The sequence below is a fragment of the Lepisosteus oculatus genome, chromosome 11, assembly GCF_040954835.1.
Source record: "Lepisosteus oculatus isolate fLepOcu1 chromosome 11, fLepOcu1.hap2, whole genome shotgun sequence".
Lineage (NCBI taxonomy): Eukaryota > Metazoa > Chordata > Actinopteri > Semionotiformes > Lepisosteidae > Lepisosteus > Lepisosteus oculatus.
In genome coordinates this window covers 41,783,647-41,809,244 of record NC_090706.1, presented here as the reverse complement: position 1 = coordinate 41,809,244, position 25,598 = coordinate 41,783,647, and the positions used below count along the sequence as shown (strand labels likewise).

Here is a 25,598-nt window from a genome sequence, read left to right as displayed (position 1 = left end):
CAGAGAGTTACCTTCTCCAAACTCCTTGAAATCCCCTCACTCAAAACCTTCTTCTTTAGAAGAGCCTTTACTTAACTGGTTCCGTTCTTCACCCCTCTGCTCCTACTATACTTGGTACCACCGTCCACGGTCTCCTCTGTGTATTGTAATTGTGTTTTATCTTGTGTATTCTTTGTGTTTACTGTTGTTGTCATTCTGTGAAGTGCCTTGAAAAGCCACCTTTAAAGACACTATATAAAACAAAGTTTATTATTATTATTATAAGTAGTACAGTATTTGTACTGCCTCTGAAACAGCTGCTGTTCCCAGCTTTCTGTTCTGACGGCACTTAAAAAATTTGACACTGTCATCCGGTGCTCCTGGGATAATCTGTAACTGTAACTTCTGTTTGTGAATAGAATTGATCTTCTAGTGTCATTTTAATTTTGGTTTTATTGTTGTCAAAATACTTCACACCTCATCAATCTGGCCATGTTTGCTAAAGGTTTTCTAAAGGGGCTGTGAGTAGCAGGATAAACCCCTCTTCCCTTCACTGTGTTTCTGTCACTAAAGCAGCTGGAGTCAGTGGGATACTTTCTCTCATGGCATATCTTCACCTAAATAAATTATCCTAAGATTTTCTTCTTCCTACCTGTCAAAGATTCACAGGGATTCACGTTGCACAGCAGTCACCATTCTCATGTATGGACTAACAACATTTTGATCATTAGGTTTAAAAAAAGAAAGTGCTTTGTAGTTTGCTGTTTAAGTAAATAATGTATTGCAAGCTTTTATGGCTTAAATATAATTAATACTTTTGCTTCTCAAAGGTAAATAAAGTAGTTTGTATTAAAGTATAATTGACCGTACATGTTCCAGTGATGTTCTCCAGAGCCGGGGGAGTGGCAGTCGTCCATGTCCAGGAAATGTGTGTTCAGCTAGACTGCAGAGCTAGAGGATTCTGAGATGTGACTAGCTTTTAAAATCCTTTGAGGAATGTTTAGGAAGAGTTTAAATCAAATGGTTGGATCCCCACATTGTGTGACAGTGAAGAAAAACACTAAATGGGATTTTTCTACAGCAGAGTATACATCCACTGTATTGTTACTTTACCAGTAGTTGCAGAAACCTAATAAGTAAAATCAGAAATTAATTTCAGAAACAAGGAATACATTTTAAAAAATGTAGCAATTCTTATACATTTTCTGAAAATCTTCAAAAAACATTAAATCCCTCACAATTTGATCCACAAGTGCACATCGCACTCCCCTGCGGTGCAGTCCTGCTTCCGTCACTGAAACCGAACACCGACCCTGGCTCTAGTGAACAATTGGCTGCAAGTCAGAAGTCCCTTCTTCTTGTGGATAGTGATGTAAAGGAAGTCCAAAGCGCTTTTGATAGGCTTGGCACTAACACATCCCCAGAATACACTCAGCTCCCTTAATAAATTCTGTACCATACTTGACAGCACTTACTGTATATTGCTTTGCTCATTTCCTGAATGAAAATCTTAGTTCGCATTTATTTATTGACTAGGCAACTAGCTTTATTGAGTTATTTGTACATGATTGCTAAACAAAACAAGTGATAAGTCAAATAACTCCTAGTGATTAAGGAAGAAAAAATACTATCTGTGCCTGTGTGTTTCTTTTAAAATTGGGACTGATTTATAAGAGTTCTTGAATCACTGAGCCCATATCTTTGCATTCCTCTATTCAGGACCTAAGATACAAATTATTACAAATGAGAGGAGGCTCACTGATCTGGGAATATAATTCAGCATTTTGTTTTCCAAAGAAGCTAGTATTGGCCCTCTTTTAAAAAAGTCTAAATCATTTCAGTTTCCTTTAGAAGTCATACAGTGTTTGCAAATCCTCTTATCGGAGACACATTTGCAAATGTGACTATTTGACTTTTTTCAAAATCATTGATAAAAATAAGTAAGAGCAGTAGTCCTAATACATGGATCTAATGGAACTTTATTTGGCTGACTCTTCTATCTATTTATTCAGCTGGGTATTTTAAATGCTGCAATTTGGGTGGAGTACCTTGCTTAAGTGTACAAAAACAGTGTCTCACCTGTGATTTGAAGCCATAGCATTCATTATACAGTAAGTTTAGAACCTAACACTGCTCCGCAATCCATTCTATGTCTCCCCTCCTTCTATTTGTGAATTAATCTTTAATAAGGAACTTTATCAAAAGCCTTCTGAACATCTAAAAAGCATCATATGCTCTTTATGTAACCATTACTGCTCTTGATTGTTCAGCTCTAATAAGAAGGTAAGCCAGCTCTTTCATAAATCCATGTTGACTATCACCAAGGATCCTACCTGCCATAAAGATGATCCTGTAGTTTAATGTTAATTATTGTTTCAATAGCCTTACAATGAGAAAACTTATTGGTCTATAATTACGTGGTTCAGTTTTGTTGCCTTTGAGCACAAGATTAGCAATTTTCCAGTCAATGGGTATTACCCCTGTCTTGAGTGATGGTTGAAAGGGTTGTCTTAATGGCCTGTAGAATACCATCAAACAGTATTCTATGGTATTCAGAATGTTCATCTTAAGGCTTCTAGTACCTGTAACTTCTTTTTCTACTATGCTAATATTACAGTATTTATATAGGACTCAGCTTTTCCACAGTAGGTTGTCGATTTCGTTAGGAATAAATGTTGAGTGAAATATTCACTTCATCTATCGTCCAGTTTTCATTCACTATCTAAAACATTGTCATTATTATTGAGACACATCGCATGATCCCTGACTATAATTTTGCAGCCGCAAAATTCCAAAATACATTTATTAATATAATATTTTCTTCATCTCTGCCTTTTTAATATCCCTTTTTCACCTGTGTTTGTATTTTTTTTTGTTTCTTTCCCTTTCTGTTGTTCTTTCTAAATCTTTTTCTCCTTACTTTCCCTCATGTTTTTCTTTGTTGATTTATTCAACCATTTGGGTCAGCCCTTTCCTGCCTTTGATTTACTTGCTCGTGGGATGAATCTATTAAACTTACAGATACAGGACCTGGAGTTTTGCCTTATTGCTGTCCACAGCCAGCCTGTTCGTTTCATACAGTATCTCCGCTTGTGTTGGAGCAATTGGAAGGTAGAGGAAATATTTGTATTTTACCATGGGCATTTTAAAAGCAGCTTTAATGAAATTGTCATTTCTATTGTTGTTCATAACTATATCAAATGTCCAGTCGTCCTACCTTTTGCAGTGAATTATTTTCACTAAGATTAAGAGATATCTGGTGTTTTGGCATAGCTCAGAATAATTCAGCACACCCCATTATTTATGGGAATAGTCTGTGGACAGCATTAATAATAAATGCTAGAAGAGGCAAATGACATGTATTGCATTTCTATGAAATAGTGGCTTTCACAATTAAGTACCAGACAAAAATATAACCAGCTTAATACCAGACAAAGAACAATCCATCTGAAAACAGGACTGTCTAGTATAAAAATAGACTGGTTACAACACAATTTCTTGAGTGGAGATGTAGTTTTTCAGGTATACTGTATAGATCTTCCAAAACTGAACTTGAGAATTAAAAAAGAATTTCAAGGACATAGCATCTTAAATGATGTGAAATTCATGACACATTACTATTAATTTTAAAGTGACCGTGGGGCCATTGAAAGAAAACTGTTGGAGAGTCTTCTGTTATTTAGGTTTGAGTAGTGTTTTGGAACTTATTTCTTATTTTCTTATTCAATATGCTGCACTGCCTAGGAAGGAGAGATGCCTTTGAGCTTCACAAGTAGGAAATCAGCATTTACTGTATAATAATACTAACCTGATGTCTTTAAACGAAGAAAATCCCAGAATTCTGTCCTTATAAATTTAATGCAACAAAACACCTTAACAGGCCATTGAGAGAGAATTTGCACCCTAATAAAATATGGAATCTAACAAGGCCAAAATCTCAAAACAAATGTTTAAAATTAAATAAGAACCTGTTTCTTTATTCTGAATAAAGGCATCATCAAAATACTGTAGGAGAAGCATTTTCAGCCTGCAGGTTGCACTATAAAGGATATCAGAATTTTCAAATGAATGAAACAGCCAACTCCATCATACAATCAAGCTCAGTGTCTTTTACTCTTTCAGTGCTCAGATTACCTAGCCAGAATCTGGTTTCATGTCTGAGTGGAAAGAGAAGGTCTCTCATGACTCAACCTTATGATGAAAACGATTATTATGATCATTATTGTTTTTTGTTTCTGCCTTTGTGTCCTTCCCTTATTTATACTATGGTCCATTCCTACTGAGACAACCTTAATGACCTCACAAGGAATGGCCCAGTCACTGCTGAATATTAATTTCGTAAGATGGTGGTCTCGATGATTTATGGTGAAGTTAATTTACAGTACCTGAGTAAATTATTAGGTATTAGATTCTTTTGATCATCTCTATCTTCCTTCATTTTTACGTGCTTCATAGCCCATTGACAGCTACCGAAATATATCCCATTCTTCCAAACCTTCAGAAAAGGCTACTAAGAAATACAAATGGTAAACAAAGCTAAAACTCTGTTTCCAGCCAAAAAACAATACTTAATGTATTTCCTGAGGGGAAGCTGAGAATTAGTATAGCCAGTTAATGACTAGTAGAACTACTTAAAATATTATTTGGCTATAAAGTATTTACTTACTCAAAGACATATGATAGCTACCTATACACTTAAGTCTATATCAATTGTTTTAAACTTACACGAGTTCAACACATAAAGCTGTACATTACATACTGTACATGACTGTTGATGACATTGTCAATACAGATCACATTAACCTAATTGTATTTTTACAATACTACTTTATGTCAAATTTGACTTTATACAATGATATTACAAAAACCATAGAACAAAGAAGTTAATTTTGTTCACATTGATTAAGCCAGTCTTTGGATCATATTGTCATCTTGTTTATTAAGTGGAGTAGGAGGCTTTCTTCTTTACAAGTTCATTCCAGAGTTTTTCAACAGCATCAGCTGTGGCATTCGATAGTAACAACATTAGGCAAGCTAAATTTAATGCAGTCAGTTTGTAATGCTCTAAAATCTGGAGAGAGTACTGTTGTGCTTCCCTCCCAAAAATGTAATTCATCTGTAGAATAGTCATCGCATTCTTCTGAATTCATGGCAATCTGCCTCAGGGTCATAATTATTTAATCCACCATTGAGTTTACTAGCCTATTTTACATTTCAGAAGAGTGTCTCTATCTGTTGATACTGTATGTGTGTCTATCATATGCAACTGGTCTGAGACAGGCCAGTTAATGTGATCCACATGGCCAGATTATGCACTATCACCAACAGTTTTACACTCTCATATCTGTATGTGTTAATTAGCTCTGAATTGAAGTTCTCTCTGTGGGATTACCTGTATGGTAGCTACCGTGTGTCACAACCCAGAATTCTAGTCTGCCTGTGTCTGCACTGCAGCCCAGATTGAACTAGGGAATAAAGTTTAGTAGTCATACAGTACTGTGTCCTTTGCTCAGGAGGTGACACCATGCCATTCATTAGTCTGTTGACCTCACACAAATAACGCAGAATAACACACAGTCCAAGTACAATAGATTGCACAGATTACAAGATGGTGTGTTTCGCATAGTAAAGAGATTCCTGTTTATTATATTAAGAAAAAGATTACTTGGCCCTCATGCATGCTAATAAATCCCAGTTTTCTAATCCCTCTTTACACATTACAGATTGAAATATTCCTTTACACATTTGCCTCTTGATGCATGTGTAGATCACACCTGTGATCCAAAAGGAACTGTACAGGATATACACTAGCTACTGTATGTGAATCTGTGGGTATGTAATAGACAAAAGTAAAGAGTCATGGAGAGTAAAGGATAGATTTATGTCCAGAAACAGAAGAGTAGTGAAAGATATTTTATGTATACTTGAGGGATGGGTGGAAGTTGGTGAAATGATGAAGGAAATACTCTAGTTGATCCTTAGAGCTCATCATCGATGTAGAGGTCAATGACAAAGCCGGTGCAGGAACTAAAGAAGCATTCTTCTACCCAGCCGACATATACAGTATATTACCATAGCTGAGTCCCATGCTGGTGCCCATGGCAGCTACGCCAGCCTGCTGATAAAAAAGTATATTGTGCAAGATGGCATTCTACAAGACGTACAGTACAAGAGTGTGGGTAGGTGGATCAAGCACTGTGCTTTTGTCCAGCATGTGCTTGAGGGCCGTAAGACCATCATTGTGGGGAATGACATCTGCCTTTGCTGTTAGCAGAGACCCAGTGTGTTATTTGGTGTGGGTTGGGTTAGGGATATACTCCACCAGTATAGTGTCCAGAATTGCCTATATCCTTGTCAGCTTTATGTTGTTTTCTGCTAAAATTATGCAGCCATGTGCTGGAATCCTTATACCTTTAATTTTATCCAAAGTGATATTTTTAAGCAGTTGTTTTTGTTTAAAATAGTACTTTTTCACTAACTTCATTTTTATTTTAAGATAGTGTATGTGCACATTGATAGCATATACATCCAGGTAAATTTGAACAGATTGTTTTAAATTACTACATTAATTCATACTTTTTGAACTTAACAGGAGTTAAGTGGTCACAAGTATTGAATGTTTCACTCTAAAGAGTAAACTGAATCATTGAGAAACAAACACCCAGCTCACAATCCAGTAGTTGAAAGAAATAATTAATTCTGACAATAGCTTTATCTATACTCTGGCTCTATTAGACACCCTATATTGGATAAAGTGGTAAGAAAGCAGATGGATAGATGGAATAGCTGTATTACAAAAGGTGTTCACAGTGGATTCTGTCTAAAGCACCCAAAACAAAGACCACCCAAGAGAGAAATTGGACCGTCGAGCCAGTTGCAATACTCTCCATATTTATTCATAACCCTGAATATTATTAAATGAAATTAAGACGTTTAAGACTCCTGGTGTAGTGGGGAAAAGACACAGGTATCTTGACACCACCGACTGTGAGACAAGTGGTTCAAGAGCCAACTGTAAATCCAAGGGCAGCATTTGGAGATCTCCAACATATGCTGGTATCTTCAGGGTAAAAAGCATCGATGACTGCGATGAGTTTCATGGCAGGATTGCAAGGATGAAGTTTCATCTGAGGGTAAACCACAAAAAGAGGCAGCTTTGCAGACTACAATTGAATAACAATTGGAACCAAGTCTTATGGTCTAATAAAACTAAAAACGAGAGTTTTGTACATGCTCATCAGCATTATGTTCTAAATGAAAAAGGTGAATGTTTCATATTCAGAAAACACACATGCCCACTGTGTTCTAGGGTTGTTTTGCATTTTAGGGTTCTGAAGCCCTTGTCATGATAGGGGAAATCATGAACTTCAATACATACCAGGATATTTTGGCCAAACACCTGGTTGCCACTGCCAAGAATCTCAAGCTTGGCTGAATGAACATTCCAGCATGACAGCGATCCAAAGCATACATTCAAATAAACAAAGACATAGTTAAATACACTCAAAATAAATGTTCTCAATTGCCCATCTCAATGTCCAAACCTCAGTCCAATCAAACATCTGTGGTTGGAATTCAAGAAGGCAGTCTACAGACGAAAACCAAAGGGCCTGAAGGCTCCAGAGCCCATCTGCCTGGAGGAATGGTCACAAATCCTCTTTGGAAGTGCCTCACTGCAGACTAGAGGAGGCATCTAGTCAGTGTAATTCATGACAGACGAGGACATAGGAAATACTGACTACAGGGGTGTGAGCAAATCTGACTCTTGTGTTTTCTGGTCATTCTGGTAATTAATTATTAATAATATATATATGCTTGTGCAGATTTATTAACATTAAAATATCACATTTTTTTGTAAATCCTATTTCTTTACATGTGAATATATCTGGAAAACACTATAAATACTCATGCGGGCTCTTCTTTGGAATGGTTACAATAGAAACAATATCATAAACTCTGAAAACCTAGTTTTCAGTCTTTGCACTAAATAATGTATTTGACATAATGTACAGCTATTTAATGAACTTGGTAACTGAGTGATCTAAGGTAGACCTTACATATTGTTTTGGAAGACAAGACACGATAAGAAGGAATACAGTATTTCACAGATTGCCTTTTGGTTGCTCAAAGACCTAAAGACCTAAAATGTTGTTCTTATGTTGTTCTTATATAACCTCAGTTTTTGTTTTGTTTTATTTTCATTCATTTGCGTCATTTAGACAGCAAGCAAGGAAATGCATAGCTTTAATTGGTTTAGTGATTACGGATTTTAATATTTTCTTCATTCCATAGCTCAGTTATCTCTGTAGAGGTAATAATAGTACTACACGTTTAACTTCCAAATTTTGTGCTGTATTGTTTAAACCATAGATTAGATTCTGTCTTGGTTAAGCTGTGATTGGTCATGTTGAGGTGAATCACAGCAACTTGTTTGGTTGTTCTAATATGTCCTTTTTAGTCAATTTCATGCTGCACTATATTGCTACACAGAAGAAATTACACTTTGCTATGAGGTTCAGAGCCTTAATTTTTTTAAAGCTATACTACCAGTACTGTATGTTTTTCATAAAGTGTTAATAAAGATGAAGCTTGTGAAACTATTTTTCAGATTTTTTCTTCTTGAGCACAGATATCTGAGCTACTGCTCTGTCAGAATGTGAACCAAATCTGCGACCAGTGGTTCATCCAAATATCAAACCTTAAGTTTTCCTTCTGTATTTCTTTTCATTTTTTTTTTCTCAGAAATGTCTTACCATAAGTTAATGATAAAGTTCAGTTGCAAACATTTATTTTTGGGGGATATAAAGCCTAACTAAGTATGCTGTAGTGTGATTAGTGCTGTTTGGTGTACTATACACATATAGTATCATGAAAGGCATCGTGCTCTGTGGGGTTCTTATGATTTAAGAAGAAAGAAAAAAGTTTCAAATAAGCAGGTCAACCTGTAGACTCGTCTCTAGACTCGGTGTAGAACCGAGTTAAATCAAAGTGTTGGGATCACATTGTGTCCATTTTGTAGATGAGCCAGTCAAAGAACAGAAAATTTCCTAGTTCTTCCATGTTTTTTATCTTTTCATCTTGCGACTTTCACAGCCGTTCACACACTAAAATCCAACAAATTGACCAAATTATTTGAAATCGTGGTACTCTCCTTTGGAAAATGTTTTGCCTTTGAAATGGATCAGAAAACGAGCTCCCTGTCATGGTAAGTTAAGTGAGAAAACTGCCACAACAACTACCCAGAGCTTTCCTGTGTGGTGCAAAAGACCTGGAATGGTGATTTTTTTACAAAGCTGTTTAAAATTACTCAAACAGGTAACATGGTTGAGAGGTTTTTTACATTTAGTATTAAGGAAGAAACTTCTGTGGCTAACGAGTAGCCTGATCGAATTCTTAACATCATTTATTGTGTCATTTGTCCCCTTTCCTCCCCTAGATGTCCCACTGGATTCTTCGGGCCCCGGTGCTTGCAGACAGAGCCATTGCGGTTATACATGCCCAATCCTAATAAAAGTATGTTCGCTAAAAATGACCAGAAAGATATCATTGGGGTACCACTGAAACTGTAGCTCCCTCCAGTTCAGAGCTTCAACTAAAATAACCACTATTGCTGATCCGATGAGAGAAGCAACAAGCTCACTGTCACATCTTCACAGAAGGAAAGAACCCAGTGGTCTCTCCAGTGGTATCGAACTCTGCTTTTGCTGTCCGGGTTTGCTCTGTTCTAATTTCATGTTTTCTGCTTTCTTGTTTCTCTCTCTCCTCTTTCTCTCTATTTCTTTCCTTCTCTGTGGTTTTGTTTCCTTCCCGTCAGGTGTCCAAATGACTTTAGAGGTGATCGCTGTCAAACCTACGTTATGGACGGTTTCTACCGTATGTTCATTTCTTCTTCTGTCTGTCTATCATTAATGTTGCATGGTGGAGTTGAAATGTGGCATGCTTCTGTGTTTATTTTAACTGTTGCCCATTTGTATGTGTTTGTTGATTTGTTAGTATGCTACTTTACAATAACTGTGTCCTGCCCGACAAGCGAAGCATTCCTATCAGCGTACATGACCAATAAACCTCAGCGTGTCTCAGCATCGTACTGCATAAAATGAACAAGAATTAACACGAGTAGTAAAGCATGCAATTGAAAGTACGAACCTTGATCAAGAGATATAACAGCATGTGCTTTTGAACAAATACTAATCTAGCTTAACCACTCAAAGATGAAGGTTAAACTAGTTCGGGTAACTGCTGTTCTGCTTATGCATTTTCAGCAGCGCTATATCTCACAGGGATCTCTTTTCATGATGTGAACAAGGGCTGCCCAGTGCATTGTGTTGCATTAAGTACCCTTACTGTAGCACTGTTATCTGCTTAACTGCAATCCACATCAAAATGAATTAGAGAAGTGCGTGCAAAATATGTTGAAAGCAATTATGTCTCTAGGCCACTTGGCTGATTTTACTGGTCTCACATACTGTGAAACGGATATGTAACAGAAATGTGATGAAAAAAGAATATTCCCAAAATATTTTTGCCTTTTTAATTTAGACAATAGTGTAATACACGCAGGCATTATAAAGAATTGTTTGAATGACAAGTCTGTTGAGAACAGCAGCTTTTTTCCCTGAGCCAAATATTAAAAAGAAAAATATAAAACACCTTGGTTTTTTAAGTATGACTCACCACTGCAGAAAGGGACCATTTATCTTTTGAACTGGTCGTTAACAGCAATTACCCTTTGGAATTTGCCCGATGCATTAGCTATTGCTTGTAAGATACTTTCAGATTATTTTCTTCCTTGATACAGTATATCTTCTAATCTTAAATAAGGGGTTGAGCTATTTTAACAGTATGCCTGGAAGCTAAAACAAGCCATTGTGCTTCCCTTAGTTCCACTTTTCCTTTGAAACCTCCATTGTTTTTTTCATGGTTATGAATTAATCTGATCATCACTCGATTGGTTATTTTATTAAAAATCCTAAATTTGCCAGCATTGTGTTTTCTGAAAGAGAATCAGATTTCCCACACTAACTGAAAAGAACAAAAACTGCAGGATATTAAGATCAACATGCTAAGATTAGACATTATGTACTGTATGTATCTGTAAATTTGTGTTAACATTTGTGCTAAATGTCTTTAGTAGTAACTTGACATATGTAGTTTTCAAAAGATTTGGGGTAATTCTTAAGTCCATACATATGTACACCTTAAACCAGGAATTAATTAAGCATACTGTATAAAGAATTACCTTAAAATAGTACAATTAGTAAATTATGAAATACCATAATCAACATTTACAAATCACCAAGGTGATTTTAAAATGTATCTGAATGCCAAAACCTATTTTTAACTACTTAGCTGGTGTTCTTTTTCTGTAGTCTTAAGGAAAATAATACACCATGTAAAACAGGATTCATATGCCCAAGCTGATGTCAGCAAAATACCTGATTAATAATAAATGTATCTTATCCTCTGTGGAAACCTGTGTAAAAGTTTGAAGGATGTATAAACCTACAGTACATGGCATTATTGAAGTAAGATAGGATAATTGTTGGATGGATACTATATTGATAATATCTACTGTACAGGAACGTGAAAATTGATCACCTGTGGCAGTTTAAGGGAATTAGCAGAACCATCTAAACAATGACTTCTAATTCCACTTCCCCTATGTAAAGGCAAAGTTCGTAGCCATTATGTTTCATCAGCATGACTAAAGCTCACTTTGTCCAGAGAAAAAGACATGCACTGTATGTATAAGGAGGGGTGAATTTTGAGTTTTATGATGTTCTATAAGAGCAAGCATTTGCTACGGGAACTATGGAAATGAAAACATTAATTTGTTCAATAAAACTATAAAGCCAAAATGTTTAAAAAGGCTTATAATTTTGATTTGCATACAGTATTATTTCCATTCCCATAGTTATTAGTCTTTAATAATAATTAATTAACTTACTTTTAAGACAACAATACCTACAATATGCCCGTTGCAAGACAAATAGACAACAGACAATGCATACACATCTAAAATAGCAAAAGTTTTCATCTTTCTCCTTTTCAAAGTGGAATCAAACTCCACTTGTAGATAGACTGATTACACTTAATCAAAATAAAGATACCTTTTGTTGCAACAGCAGCAAATCTTTTGGATTTCTGCAGCAGTAACATCCTAAAATTTGTTAAGCCCTGCATGTCATGTTTGAGTTAAACAAAGCAGCATGAGTATAATTAATAATCATCATATTAACCTTAAATAAAGATGGAACAATGCTTGAGGCATGATGCATGAATGAAAAACAAAAGTATCCTAACTTACAGTACGCCAAATCAGTTGACTGCCAAAGACATACAAAAGCCAAAACATGTGAAAACAAAACAACAAAGCTAAGACATAACTGAATTTTTTTTTAACAAAAAAGAACTGTTTATCTCCTTCTAGGCAGGGAGAAGACATGATTAATGACAAGATGTAGAAACCTCACAATTTGCAATACAAGTGCACTCTGTAGCTATGAAGGAAATTAATAGGTGCAAGTACGAGGCAGGTCTTGTTGCTATTGACATGGAAATAGCTGTTGGGGCCATGACAGAGATATTCCTTGATAACATGCAAGGGAACTCTAGGCTCTAGAGAATACTTGCATAAGATTTATTTTTTAAAGCAGACCCTGACAGTGAGCAGAACAAATTTAAACCACAGGTCCTTATCATGCACTTCAGAAAGGAAAATGACCTAAGAGTCCTCTGATTACAAATGTGTAAACATAGAATATATTCCCCTTTAAATAAACACCTGGTGACCAGATGGCTGAAGGGAATAGTCTTTATTAATATGACTCCCTTTAAAAAAGGGGACAGCGATACAATAAAGAAACAGGTAAGTTTCAACTCAAGTCTTTAAAGCCTAGACTGCCCCATTTAAGAGTTTTACAAGGAAAAGCATATTAGTTTCAAAGACAGAAGGAACTATAAAGGTAAAAACTCTTAATGAATATACCTGCAATCAGTTGTGTAGTTTACAAAGGTCAAAGGTATGTATCCACAATTAGATTATTAGTTATAGAAATTAAAATATGTATTACATTTACAATTGATATATTTATTACTTATTCACAAGCTAATATTTCAAGTACAGCTTTTCTCTCATTATGGATTGTTTATAAGATTTCCAGCTGGCTCTGCACTTTTTACCATCAGAGACTGCTGCTCACAAAAAGAATATTATTTGGAAAATGTAAACCTCAAAACACTACAGAAAATAATCATCCATCACCCAATTAACATCGTAGGTAGCATTCTGAAACATTATAACATTTGACAATGACCGTGGCAGCCCCAAGTTCAAACTGTTCTCAAGGAGTAAAGAGTTATTTTTCAGGTAGGGTTTTTTTTTCCATTGTTAGCTCCGTTGAAAGTGACAGATTTCATGCTTCTAATGAAACAGCCCAGCTGATCCCAAAGAATTTGCCACCATTCCTCTGGGGAAGCTTCCCTCAGATCCTGCCAGTTTTTATGTAGGGTTTCAGCATTGTTGAAGACCTCTGCCAAGCACTTTCCAAAATTGTTCTGTGGGCAAGAGGCCCGGAAACGTTGCTTACCAAGGTAAGGCATGGATATTCTTTTCTGGAAGTTATAAGTAATCCTATATGCCTGGTAACTCCAGGTTTTGGCATCTTACAGTAGGTAATGAACCCATCACCAGGAAAGGGCATGATGCGTGATATTTAATGGTATCACATTAACATGCTACTGGGTCAGGATGAGCCGGATAAAATTAGAATTGCTGATGCCAGCCATAGGGATGCCATAGAGATGTCATTCAATATTGACCAGATATGAACATCGCAGCAGGAACATCACAATGGCACACCTCACTCACAGATCTTAGAAGTCCAGCATTACCCAATTACTGCATGTCTTCCCTGTCACCTACACCAGTTTCACTGCACTTGCCAAGGTCTGGCAGTAACTAGCAGAGCTACTGTAACTCCTCAAGTTCTCAGGCTTGGTGGTTCTCATCGCTGATATTGAGAGGTGGTCTGAGGCCTGATGTAGCTGCTGTCACAGCATTTTACACAGCTAGGAATGTATCATACAGTGCCCAAGTGACCATAATCAGCTATTGAGCCAGCTTTGAGATATTAAGTGGTGCAGCGGTATATGAATACAAATTATTTTGCTCTAAAGCACCCAAATGGCTCTTCACCCTTCATTTTTGTTTTGACATTGCTCAATCAGCACAGGGAATATTGCTGACTGGCTGTATCCTGGACACATTTTTTGTGCACTCTTGCACGGTGACTGTCTCATCATGACATCTAACCTATCCATGATGTTGTGACTGTGCTGTTTGTAGTTTATTGTTTTCAATATAATTGTTACTTATAAAGTAACACTTGTCTATAAATAATTTATTGCATTCAAAATGCATTAGTATGATCCTTCTGATCAGATTGATCTGACTCAAACCATCTGGGTCTTGGTGATTAGAGATAATCAGCTAGAAATAATAAAATAATCCAGTTGATGTGTGCTGCACTGAGTTTTTAGTTTGTGAAGTGACTATTTGAACCAATTCTTCATTAACTGTCTCTTTCTTATACATTAATTAATTATGTTAATTTTGCTTTAAGCAGTCAATGACATTGTTTGCGTTTTGCCCAACTTGCGTGAACATCTGTTGTTCTTGTTGGATGGAGTGTCATTATTGCCCCTGTGGTAAGTTGCATTACCATGGGCAATTATACTTTAGGTTCTAATCTTATTAGGAAAGAGTAGACTATTTTCCCCACTCTTTATCTCATTACTACCATCTGATCCTTTACTACCTCAAAAAATAAACATTGTCTCAAAGTAGCTAATACTGGCTGCTACTGTGTACAGTTGTCAGATTTCCCTTTGCTTGTCAGCTTCTGCCCCTTTTGTGGGTTTGACAGTGGCTGCAAATTATGGCAAGTGGCTTGGTCACCATTTACTCAATTCTTCCTTCTCCGTACTCAATGCCTCTCAAAACTGGAGCCTCTGTCTCTTGTGTAAATATTAGTCGTCAATGTGTTTCACAATCCCAGGCCATTCTTCTCTTCCTGCATTTGCTGCATTTGTGATGGTATCTGCCTGAGACCAAACATGACACAGATCTGTACCTGAATGGGTAGCAGTGTCAAAGCACTTTCCAAGTGGTTTCAGTTCACCTTTATTCTCTATTTGCTGATTAGTAGTTACAATTCTTGTGCAAAATTGTGTTGCCCCAATGAGATGATGTTACCTGTCGATTTTCTGTTGATTTTTCTGTTTCTTTCATAATATGAAATTCTGTTGGAAGTCTATTGTATAGGATTTTGATTTTATATATGATCAGTACTTCAACCAAGTAGACAAATGTACCACTTAGGGTAATTCAGCACAATAATTAACATTCGGATATGACAGTTTCATGACTTTTCATATGAATTATGTTTATTCCCCAACTACAATACATGACATCAGAGGTGCTAGATAGATTATACAGGCTAAAATACACACTCACTGGCAAAATAATAGGACACAAAATTTACAGACTGTCTGAGCAGCATACAGTCCAGGGTTATCTTGCGGACATTGTTACCCTGGCTAAAGCAACACCCTGGTCAAATATATATTTGACCACATGTGTTCATTTTTCATGTTGTTTTGGATAATTGTACCTGTAATTATCCTAACTGTACTTTATACAGTTTATAGGTTTGGCAGGACCTTATTTTTATCTTGAAATTCTGTTAAACATTTATCTCCTCTTACACTCATGGATTAATAAAAGAAATGACAGCATTAAGAGTTTAAATGTATTGAAAAGAGACTTATAGTAACTGACTGAGAATGTGTGTTCCATTAATACAGTATGCATATGACACAGCAAATAAAGCAGGTACTGTACAGTATTTACCTATGTGGTAGACAGTCAGCTCTGGCATTGAGCTGTAAATAATTTAATCTGTAGAGCACTGATGTGTCAGTGCATTGGAGGCAAAGCCAAAGAAGAACGTTCCCAGTTCCACATGTCACCAGCTGGTAAATCGTACTTTTACTGCGGGTGATTTTTTTATGACTCATTTCATTTTTAGGGCACAAGAAATTATAGAGTAATAGTGCTTAGCTTGACCTTAAATTAAAAACCATGAAAGACTGAGAAAACCGCTGTAATGCAACATTTGTAAGAGAGAAGTCTCACCAGGCAAATATCATATTACTGAAAATTTTAATTTTAAGAAATTTAAATGGAAGCTTCTGACATATTTCGATTGATCTAAATCTTCTAACAAATCAATACACATTCCAGTAACAGTAACAGCAATTTATTGATTTACTGTAAGTATTTTCACTTTTATTATGACAATACTGAAACTGCCTTTTAATAATTATCTGCTAAGTCCTCAATACATTAGCATTATCCTGGAAATTTAAATGAATAAAAATCCAAATAAGTGGTTATAAGTTCACACTGATATATTATGAATCTGACCAGCAATTGTCAAGAGCCTTTTTGCATTGTGTCCCAGCCTGTCTTTCATCATTCCTCTTCAGTCTCACATCCTCACTTATCCAGGGTCGTGCTGCTATTTTTTCTAAAAATGTATTTCTGTCTCTTTACAGAAGCATCCAGTAGTCTCTAGTTATTCCCATGGTCCTTCTGTATAAATCTTCTTGCTTTCTATCTTGAAATTCAGAGAAGAAACCTTCATGAACTATTTATTCAGCTGAGATCGTTTCCACAATATTCCTAGGATCTTTCAAAAACAGCCAAGTATGATTCTTGCATCAGATTGGTAAATCCAAACTAGCAATATCAAGTGGTCTTGAAGCCTTTATTAGGGTCTTACCTAACTAAGAAATTGTTTTTTGCAAGAAGTTGTTTTTGAAATCTCTCATCCATCCATATTATGATCCAAGGAATAAAGTTGCCCAACTTTTGTGTAGCTACCACAACCTTCACCAAAATCTTTCTCCGCCACCAGGATTTTATATGCAATATTTATTTTCACGATATAGATTTTGCCATCTATGCAGAAATAGTTCATTTTGACTTGGCATGGTTTGAACAAATAGGATCTAACGCTTTCTTCTTTTTTGTAGAGTATGTGCTGTTTTTCCTGCAACATACCTTCAGAAACATTTTGTCTTCCTTCTTACTCTAAAGACCATTGCAATTGCATTTTTGCTTCTGTCCCTCAGTGTTTTACTGTGCTGCAGTAGCTGTGTCAGTTCCATTCCACTTCCCCTCCTTGAAAATCAAGCAATCAGCTCTTTCATCTCTCTTTTTTAGGTCTGCCAGATATCTCTCTTTGCAGTTACTAAATAATTAACTTTTCTTTCTGCTGTGAACATCTAGTAAACCTTTTTGTCAGCTGCTTTCTGGTTGTCTCTAGCACCAGGTACAGTAACTGTTTGATTGTTGCGTGAAAAAATTATTTCCTGACATTTCAAATCTTGCTGATGTTCTGATATTCTAACTCCACTATTATAGGACACCACTCCCTGCTAAATGCTTGTATTTTGTATGTGGTTTTCTAAATGTGCTTAAACTAGTTAATTAAAAGTAATTTCAGCAATTTGGTTTGTTTTTAACATTTGATATTACTTAGTATAGAGACCATATATTTTGTGAGCCTCTTGGATTCCAAATTTGTATTGTATTTCTTAAATAAGTACAGTAATTGATTGCTAGTTAATGATTTTTTGTTTAAGTTTAGAAGTAGTGAGAGACAGAAGCCAGTAACCTTCTGTCCCAGAACACTGTTTTGTACCATAGCACAAGGAGCCTCGCAAACTGTACTATACAGTATACGCTTGGATGTTACAAAAATGACCTGCATATTAAGTTGGTAATTCCAGATTAGGGAAACCAGTGAAATACATCTTGAAGTCTTTAAGTATAAACACTGACTTGTTTGCTTCAAGCACTTAATGACAATTGGCTGTTCTTCTCCATTTTAGGAAGAGGTGCCGGTTTCTACGGTACGTCACCCATGACCCCATGTTGCCTGATATTCCAGTGTTAGCCGATTCAATCTTTCAATATTTGAACATTGATTATTTAAAAGGGAATTTAGAAAATAACCTGAAACACGCGGCATTGCACTTTTTGAGATAATATGAGAACTCAATTATCTTTTTGCAGACAGTATAAAACAAAATGTGTGTCAATGTGACGACAGGTACCTGGTAAGGAATGCATGCTAGTGCATTTGTAGATGTAAAGGTGATGTGTAGCCACAGGTTCGCTGTCTTTTACGTGCTACAATCATGCATGACTAAAAAAAGGAGGTCATACACGCTGGGCATAATGGTGACATTATACCACAGCATGATGTCTTTAAGACATTGTGTGTCCATCCATCCTTCCATTTTTCTGGACGCCAGTGGTGCTCCAGTTGACCATGTCACAAGCACCTAAAGATCCAATCACGTGATCGTTAGATTCACATTGCCACAGTCTGCACATTACCGTGCATGACTGGCCCCTGGAAGTTGGTAACAGGTGGTTCTTTCAGATGAATCATTTCAACAAGGGGATGGCATTGTTTTGGAAACAGCAGACAGACATTAATGGCAAGAGTCATGCTTGGCTTTCTGCAATGACATTGGACCATCATATGGTCAGGATGAATGAAGTCAGTAGACATGTAAAGTGTGTTAACACAACCACCTCTAGACAACACTGTTTCAGAAATCACTTTTCCAATCAAAAAAAAATGGTGATATGTCAAGCATGTGTTTTTTTCCCATTAAGGCCAATGGTTTGAAAAACAAATTTATCCAAGTGCGATAAACTTCATATTATCCTTGGATTAGGCCTGCTGGTGTATTTGGTGAATCTGGCAGAACTGGAATTCCTAGTATTCCCAATAGCATGCCATAAATGGCATTCACTGCAGAATCCACATCATGCCCTAGTGGCATCACAACTGTGCCTAGGGCATTTACTGCACAGATTGTGTTGAGCCCTAGTAGTGTCATGACTGCAGAGAGCTTACACTGCACAGATTGTGTTTTGATCATGCCACGACTGCATTGTCTGGAGAGACAAACAGAGCCTGCATATTAGCTAGAGCAATCTGTGTGAGGGTAAACTGTTAAAAATGCACGTACTGTATGTCTGAAGCACGCATTTATATTGTAGCATTCTCGGGTTCACGTGGGTATGCGCCCTCGCCTCTGCCACCTCAGGTCGGCCCCCCACCGCCGGGGACTCAAACCCGGGCCTCCGGCATCACTCAACAGGGACCCAGCCAGTTGAGCTTAAGGGAAATCTCCCGTCAACCCGACGGCTGTGGTCCCTGCTATTCACAGGGAAGGCCGTACAATATATATTTTACTATTTTAAAAACAAGAATTGTACCCTTTAAGTATAAATAAGCTAATATTTTCCATGTTCATGTTGCACAAACAAGGATTCATTTTGTTTACACTAGTCTACTTGGCCAGGGCTGCAGGAACTGTCCACTTTTTGAAGGACACTTATAAACACTTTTGTTTGGCACTCTTCAGTAGCAGGGATAGCATCACATCAGCTACATCAGCTACAGTTTAATTTATATATATTTAATTTACAGTTTAATATATATATAATCTCTCAATATACTGTAGGTTTACTAAAAAATATTGAATACATTTCATTTTTTGAAGCTAAATGAGTTATACAGTGTTTAATAAAATAATTATTTATAAAAATTGAAAATTGTGCTATAAAACAGCTAGTTTTAGTAAAGGAACAAGTAAAAAGCAAAGAAAAAAAACACAACATTTTGGCTGTGGAGCCTTCTCCACACACATCTTTCCACTTTTGTAGTTAACCAATAAAATTAAACATTTTCATCAATTAAATAGCTTTAGTCATATGATTTGTCAGGTAAATTATCATTACATGACACCTGTTAATGTAACAGGACATCACAGGATGTTAACATCTCATAAAACCACTCGAGTACTTCAAACCATAAATATAATGTCACGGAAACAAAACAAGTAATTTGCTAGGAACAAGAAGGAGACTATTCATATTCTGATAAATTTTTAAAGTTACTAGTCATCCACACAAACCTTAGCCAGCCTGCATTCATACAGGTGTACAGTATGTCCTCCTGGCTGCTGGCTCACATTGACTTTTGGAGAAAGCCTGTTTATCAGCAGCTGTGAGTGACATCAGATGATCAGCAGCTGCAAGGACATTCTCTGCATGAATGCCAGCTGATTCCATGATAAGAGATATCATTGGACATGGAAATTATTATTGAGAAGTAACCAATGACAAGAAAAATACGGCCGTGCTACTTTCTCGTAATGTTATCCACATTAGCGCTCCTGAGCTATAACATTGTGAGCTAGATTTACTTGATGTTTCTAAAATATTTAATCGTTTCTTTGAAAGTCACTTAGGCGTTTTTTATGTTTAAGTGTTTACATATCCAGTATAAAATCAAGAGTGTGGGTACACACTTTCCTGCACTAGATGTAAAAGTAATGTACCTGCAGTATAACACAAAAACAGTGAGACCCTCCAGGATCTTAACAGCAAGAGAATATATCTTCTGGAATCTGCTGAGTCAGTTTCAAATAATCAAAGCTGAAACAAGGCTGGTTTTGCTGGAATGCTTGCACTTTACATGTGTTGACCTCTGTCGTCTTTCCTAGGGAAGAATGATAGGCCATTTCTATTTAAGTGCTTTTTTTAGATTTTGATGCAGTAAAAACTCCATGTTCCAGAATGTTCCAGAACTCCCAGATCATTCTTTTGATTTTTGGCCATGAATGACGCATTCTTACAGGTCTCTCAAGTAATTTACCTTCCTGCTGTCATAGACCTTTTTCTCTGTGTCACAGATCCAGGTAGGATTCTCCCAGTTGCTCTTCTTACCATCCTGCTTTCTCTCCATGCTTTGAGCTTGACTTCAGGTTTCACATCGAATCATTACGCATTACCATTTAAATCTCAATCACGCCCCTTACTTATTCACTGATCTTATGCACTTGGAAAAGGCTCATGACAATTCATCATTAGTTTTATGGTAATTAATGAGAATATTAGTGGTTTATGTTAATAATTACTTATCCAGCAGTTGTTTGTAGAGATAAACCATGTAGTAGTGTTAATAGATTTTTCCAAGCACATCGGATTTTACAGTGTAGCTTTGCACTGTTAATTAATTCATGAAAGTAATTTTATATTTTATCCACTTCAACACACTTTATGATAGTCTTTCAATGTTAAGTTCTAGTGCAGAAAATGTCAAACATTGTCTTGTGGTTATAATTCTGTTCTCTATTGCTCTTTTAGTCAGTTAGTGACTGTTCCCATTTTCTCACTGGTACAAGCTACAGCTCTCTACTTCCTATCATCTTCTTGCACATGTGGTTTTGCTGTTTCGTTTGATACTTCACTTCGCTGTGGAATGAAAACCAGTAGCAGTATGAGCTATGGCTAGGAAGAGGTTACCCTTTGGCTTTTAAGTAGTCACTCTGCCTTTTACTTTAGCTGTTTTTAACTTTCTGCCTCTATTGTGTGCATTACAGCTATGATTTGTATATGTTTGCAGTCTACACTCCATTATTCATGGATTTTTCTTGTAGTTTCTCCTGCAAATACCATTTCTTTGTGATGAATGATTACGGATACTCATTCTCTATTTAGTTTTTCTTTTCTTGGAGCCACGGTCACTTATTCGCATTTCTCATCTCCAGCCTTTGAGGCTCTAGATGGCATGTCCTAGTTTTTAACCCTTATTCAAAATGTCCTGCCATTCTCTAAATAGAGCAGTATGCCCTGCTATTCTCTAAATAGTGCATTACAATGAATAATTGTCTCAAGGGAATAACTGAGGTAGAATTCAGGAAAAGTTTCTGAACTTTTATATTTCTAAAATAAATTAAAACATGGGGAACGGGTTTATACTTTTCTCTTTTTTAAAGTTTGGAATCACCAACTGGTACTCAACCAATTACCTCTATGATCCCAGTATCAACCCAAAACTGTGATCTTCAAAACACACTGTCAGGATCATCTGTCATTTTGTCTACTGTGAGTCCCAGTGTACATGCAGCGGAGTTAGCATTGATTTGAACAGCTTGATCCTTTCAGGTGCCCTTTTATTCTTCTTTGTTCAAGGCTAAAAAGGTTCAGGTCCTACAGCCTGTGTAGGAAAGGACCTGGTTGGTCTTTTTTGGTCTTTTCTGATCTCTTTTCTGTAACATGGTGACCAAAATCGATTACAGTATCCTAAAGGAAGCCTTACTAGTGCTTTATGCAATTTTACCGTCACATCCCTTAATTTAAATTACACACTTTTGACTATATATCCTGACATTTTCTTTGTCTTTTAATGTTTCCCCACATTGTCAACCTAAACATCTAAATCTCTCTCATAAGTAGCCTGTTCAATCACATTGTTTTCTATTTTGTATTTATAGTTTATTTTTACTGCTATACACTGCACTTGTCTACATTAAATGTTTCTGCCAGGTGTTTGCCCAGTTGTGAATTTAATCTAAATAGTTTTTTTGTTCTTTTTCATGCCTACTCATGCTGTTTCACTATATACTGCACACACCACTGATACTACAAAGCCAAACCATTTACAAACCAATATTTTGGTTTATACTAAAAAAAAATGTCATCCTTTTTCTTGTAGAACAAATGCCATCACATAAATGAAAGATTAAAATACAACCCCCACAGGTCCCCACCAAACTGTTTTAAAATTACTTATCACAGAGTTTTTGTAAACAGTGTATACTCTAAATTATATATCCATACCTGTAAATAAAATTAAATTATTATTTTCTTAGCATGTATGATGGCATGTCTTGTGTCTTGTCTTTGCACAATGACACAAACCTGGAAAAAACACCAACGTTTATTTCTCTGAACCATAGCACTTTTGCAAATAGCAAATTAAACGAGCATCACGTTTACATCAGAGGTTTACAGGTCCTAAATTTACATGTTGCTACTGTAAATCCAATTTCTGTTTGACTCTCTGCAACACAAATTTAGTTTAACTCTCTGAATGTGAAATCGTTTAAATTTAAATATTAAAACAACTTTGAACAACGTGTCATTTCACGTTTAAAAGGAAAAGCTACATGACAGTAAAGTAAAAAGTTTTAAACATTAGAACGCAAACTTATGTGACAAACAGACCCTTTCTTTACTTTGTTTGCTAGTTTCAGAGCTAGGACCCTGATTTTTAAACCTAGTTTATATCCTCCAATTAAAAGCTACAGTATGAGGCCTTTTGAAAGGTCCCTTATTACTACTTGCACACCCATTTAGAAAGACATTATCTTACTTTCTTACCACAAGACAATTATGGTACTCTGCTTAGGAAGTCCATTGCACTGTATTTTTGTGTTTGCTTTAAAATGATTTTTTATTTTGTGTAACTGTGCATGTTACACAAAGAGTAATGATATTAATGCTTAAAACAGCCTGCCTGTCCTTCTCATATTTACCATAGATGAAAATAAGTTGAAACTCAGGACAAAATGTTGGCTCCTGCAGTGAAACTTGCTGAAAGAGACATAATTCGCAAATTTCAAGCTCTAAAAAAATCCAAGGCCTTCAGACACACCCTCTTTACCCAAACAAGTACACAAAGTCCCTTCAGTTCCTTTAGTAATCATGAAATAATAACCTTTATTGTACTTTATTGTACTGCATGTAGCACCTTTTGCAAATCTGAAAATATTGTCCATTAAACATACTTGAAAACAATAAAATTATATAGAAAAATAAAGTTGGACAGGAATTAAAGCAGAAAAAATAAAAAGTAAAAGCGAACAGTAGGTCATGCGCTGTGATTTTAAAAGATCTATGGTCTTGGAGCCTTGTGGTGCAGCTTGGGCACATGATAGTTAGATCCCCAATCTCTAATAGAGTGTCATCTTGATTAGGCCATACAAGGTCAGTTCTGTCTTTAAGTATTAACAATCTGTTTCTTAGTAGATATAAATGAATATGTAAAGAAGTACCTTTATATTTGAACTGGCACTATCAATCTGTGCCTTTGTGTTTGTCAGTCCTGTGCTTGGGTGCCCCTTAATGCTTAATGCTTCTCTTAGTTCAGTATTTGATTCAGCCAGTTCTCTGTCATTTATATTAAATTCTGCACTGCTGTAAATTGCTTACAAAGTCATACATGTCAAAATGTGTGAGGACATTAAATTATACTTCTAAAAGAAATGGACGGCAGGAAGGATTAAAAACCTGGAGGAGTGGGATTTGTCAGGCAGAGGTGTGGGAAACAGTCTGTTACCTGATTAGCCCATCTCTCACAGCTGTGGACGTATTTTCAGTTTTGCATCTTTACTTTGAAAGGAGAAGAAAACAAATATGTAAAAATGTAAATATTAACATCTACTTTTATTAGCTGTTTGCTTCTGAGTCTTCACATGTTGACTCCTCTGGCACGAAACGGATCCACAAAGTCTCTGGCTCATGTGTCAGAGAAACGAGGGCTGAATATTGCTGTGCACCCATTGGGAATGATGAGAAAAATCTGTAGCCCAATTCAGTGACCAAGGCAGAGTTTTTACACAGGGTTGGCAAAAACCCTTAATCCCAGGCTTCTGAAATTACAGCTAAACCATAAGTCATCTGAAAATAATTATGTTTCATTATTGAGGAGAACCATACCCACTAAGAACCTTTTTATTTGAGTTGAAATATTTTGAAAAAAATATACATATTTAAAAATACCAAATGTCATGTCCAAATTGTTCCCGTATTTTAAAGGTCTATTTTCTGTCCTGTCATCACCACCCATCCCCAGAAGTCAGTAAGATATTTACTGCTACAGCATTAAAATAACAAACTTGGCCTTTTGTGGGATTTTGGAGTTGCCATGGTCTTGCGACAATGGCATGCCAGATTTCAGGGTGCCTGTTGTACATGTCGAGGTGCAAAGACATCCCAGGCAGGTTTTAGAAGACCACTGATGGCCTCTAGACCTGGAAGCAGAACCAAATTCAAAGATATAAACTTCCAATTGCATTGCTGGAATTGTAACATGTATCTTCATGTGTGTTTAGGGGCCCATGTTACTTTATCTCCAGGTTCTTGAATGAGGACCAGCAGAAATGCCTGGCACACGCAGAAACAAGAGCGCAGAGCTGTGAACACATCTCTCTATGACAGACTGCCGGTTGTGTGACTGGCTCTGTCATGTCCTTAATTCCGTGTCACATCTCCTGCTCTCAGCCAACAGATAACACGTGTGTAAACCTTTGCACCCAAAAAGCACAGAAACGCTTGTCTTAAAAATACATATACCCATGGCTTGATAAATACCACAGATTCAGTGAAATATTTCAAGATAGGGGCAGCAAAAGTCTACTGAGCTAAACAGAAGAGTTCTAGAAACTTTCTTTGGGTCTTTGGGGAACTGCTTAGCAGATCCACAGAGACAGGACAGGAGGGTTACATGTGGAGCTAAGAGCACATTCTGGACTGCAATATTCTTGGAAGCAACATATTAGAATTATGAAAAATCAAATGTCTTTGATTAATAAACTGTAAAATAGTTTAAAGGACAGTATGGGATGGGTAGCAGCACAGTGGCATACCGGTTGGTACCACTACCTCACAACTTTGGGCT

The 25,598-nt window shown here is 36.5% G+C and overlaps 1 protein-coding gene across 4 annotated transcripts in view; it reads left to right on the top strand.

The window, feature by feature from the left end:
- The window catches only part of LOC102693295 (pro-neuregulin-2, membrane-bound isoform), a 302,716-nt gene that overhangs the window by 258,187 nt on the left and 18,931 nt on the right, over nucleotides 1–25,598 (top strand). For 2 of the 4 annotated variants that reach the window (XM_015349952.2, XM_006631957.3), the window contains exon 5: nucleotides 9,794–9,852. In XM_015349952.2, coding sequence (XP_015205438.1) covers nucleotides 9,794–9,852 — 59 coding nt within the window. Of the gene's footprint in view, nucleotides 1–9,415; nucleotides 9,493–9,793; nucleotides 9,853–25,598 lie in introns of all 4 variants that reach the window. The other 2 variants (XM_015349951.2, XM_015349953.2) reach the window with 1 other exon arrangement.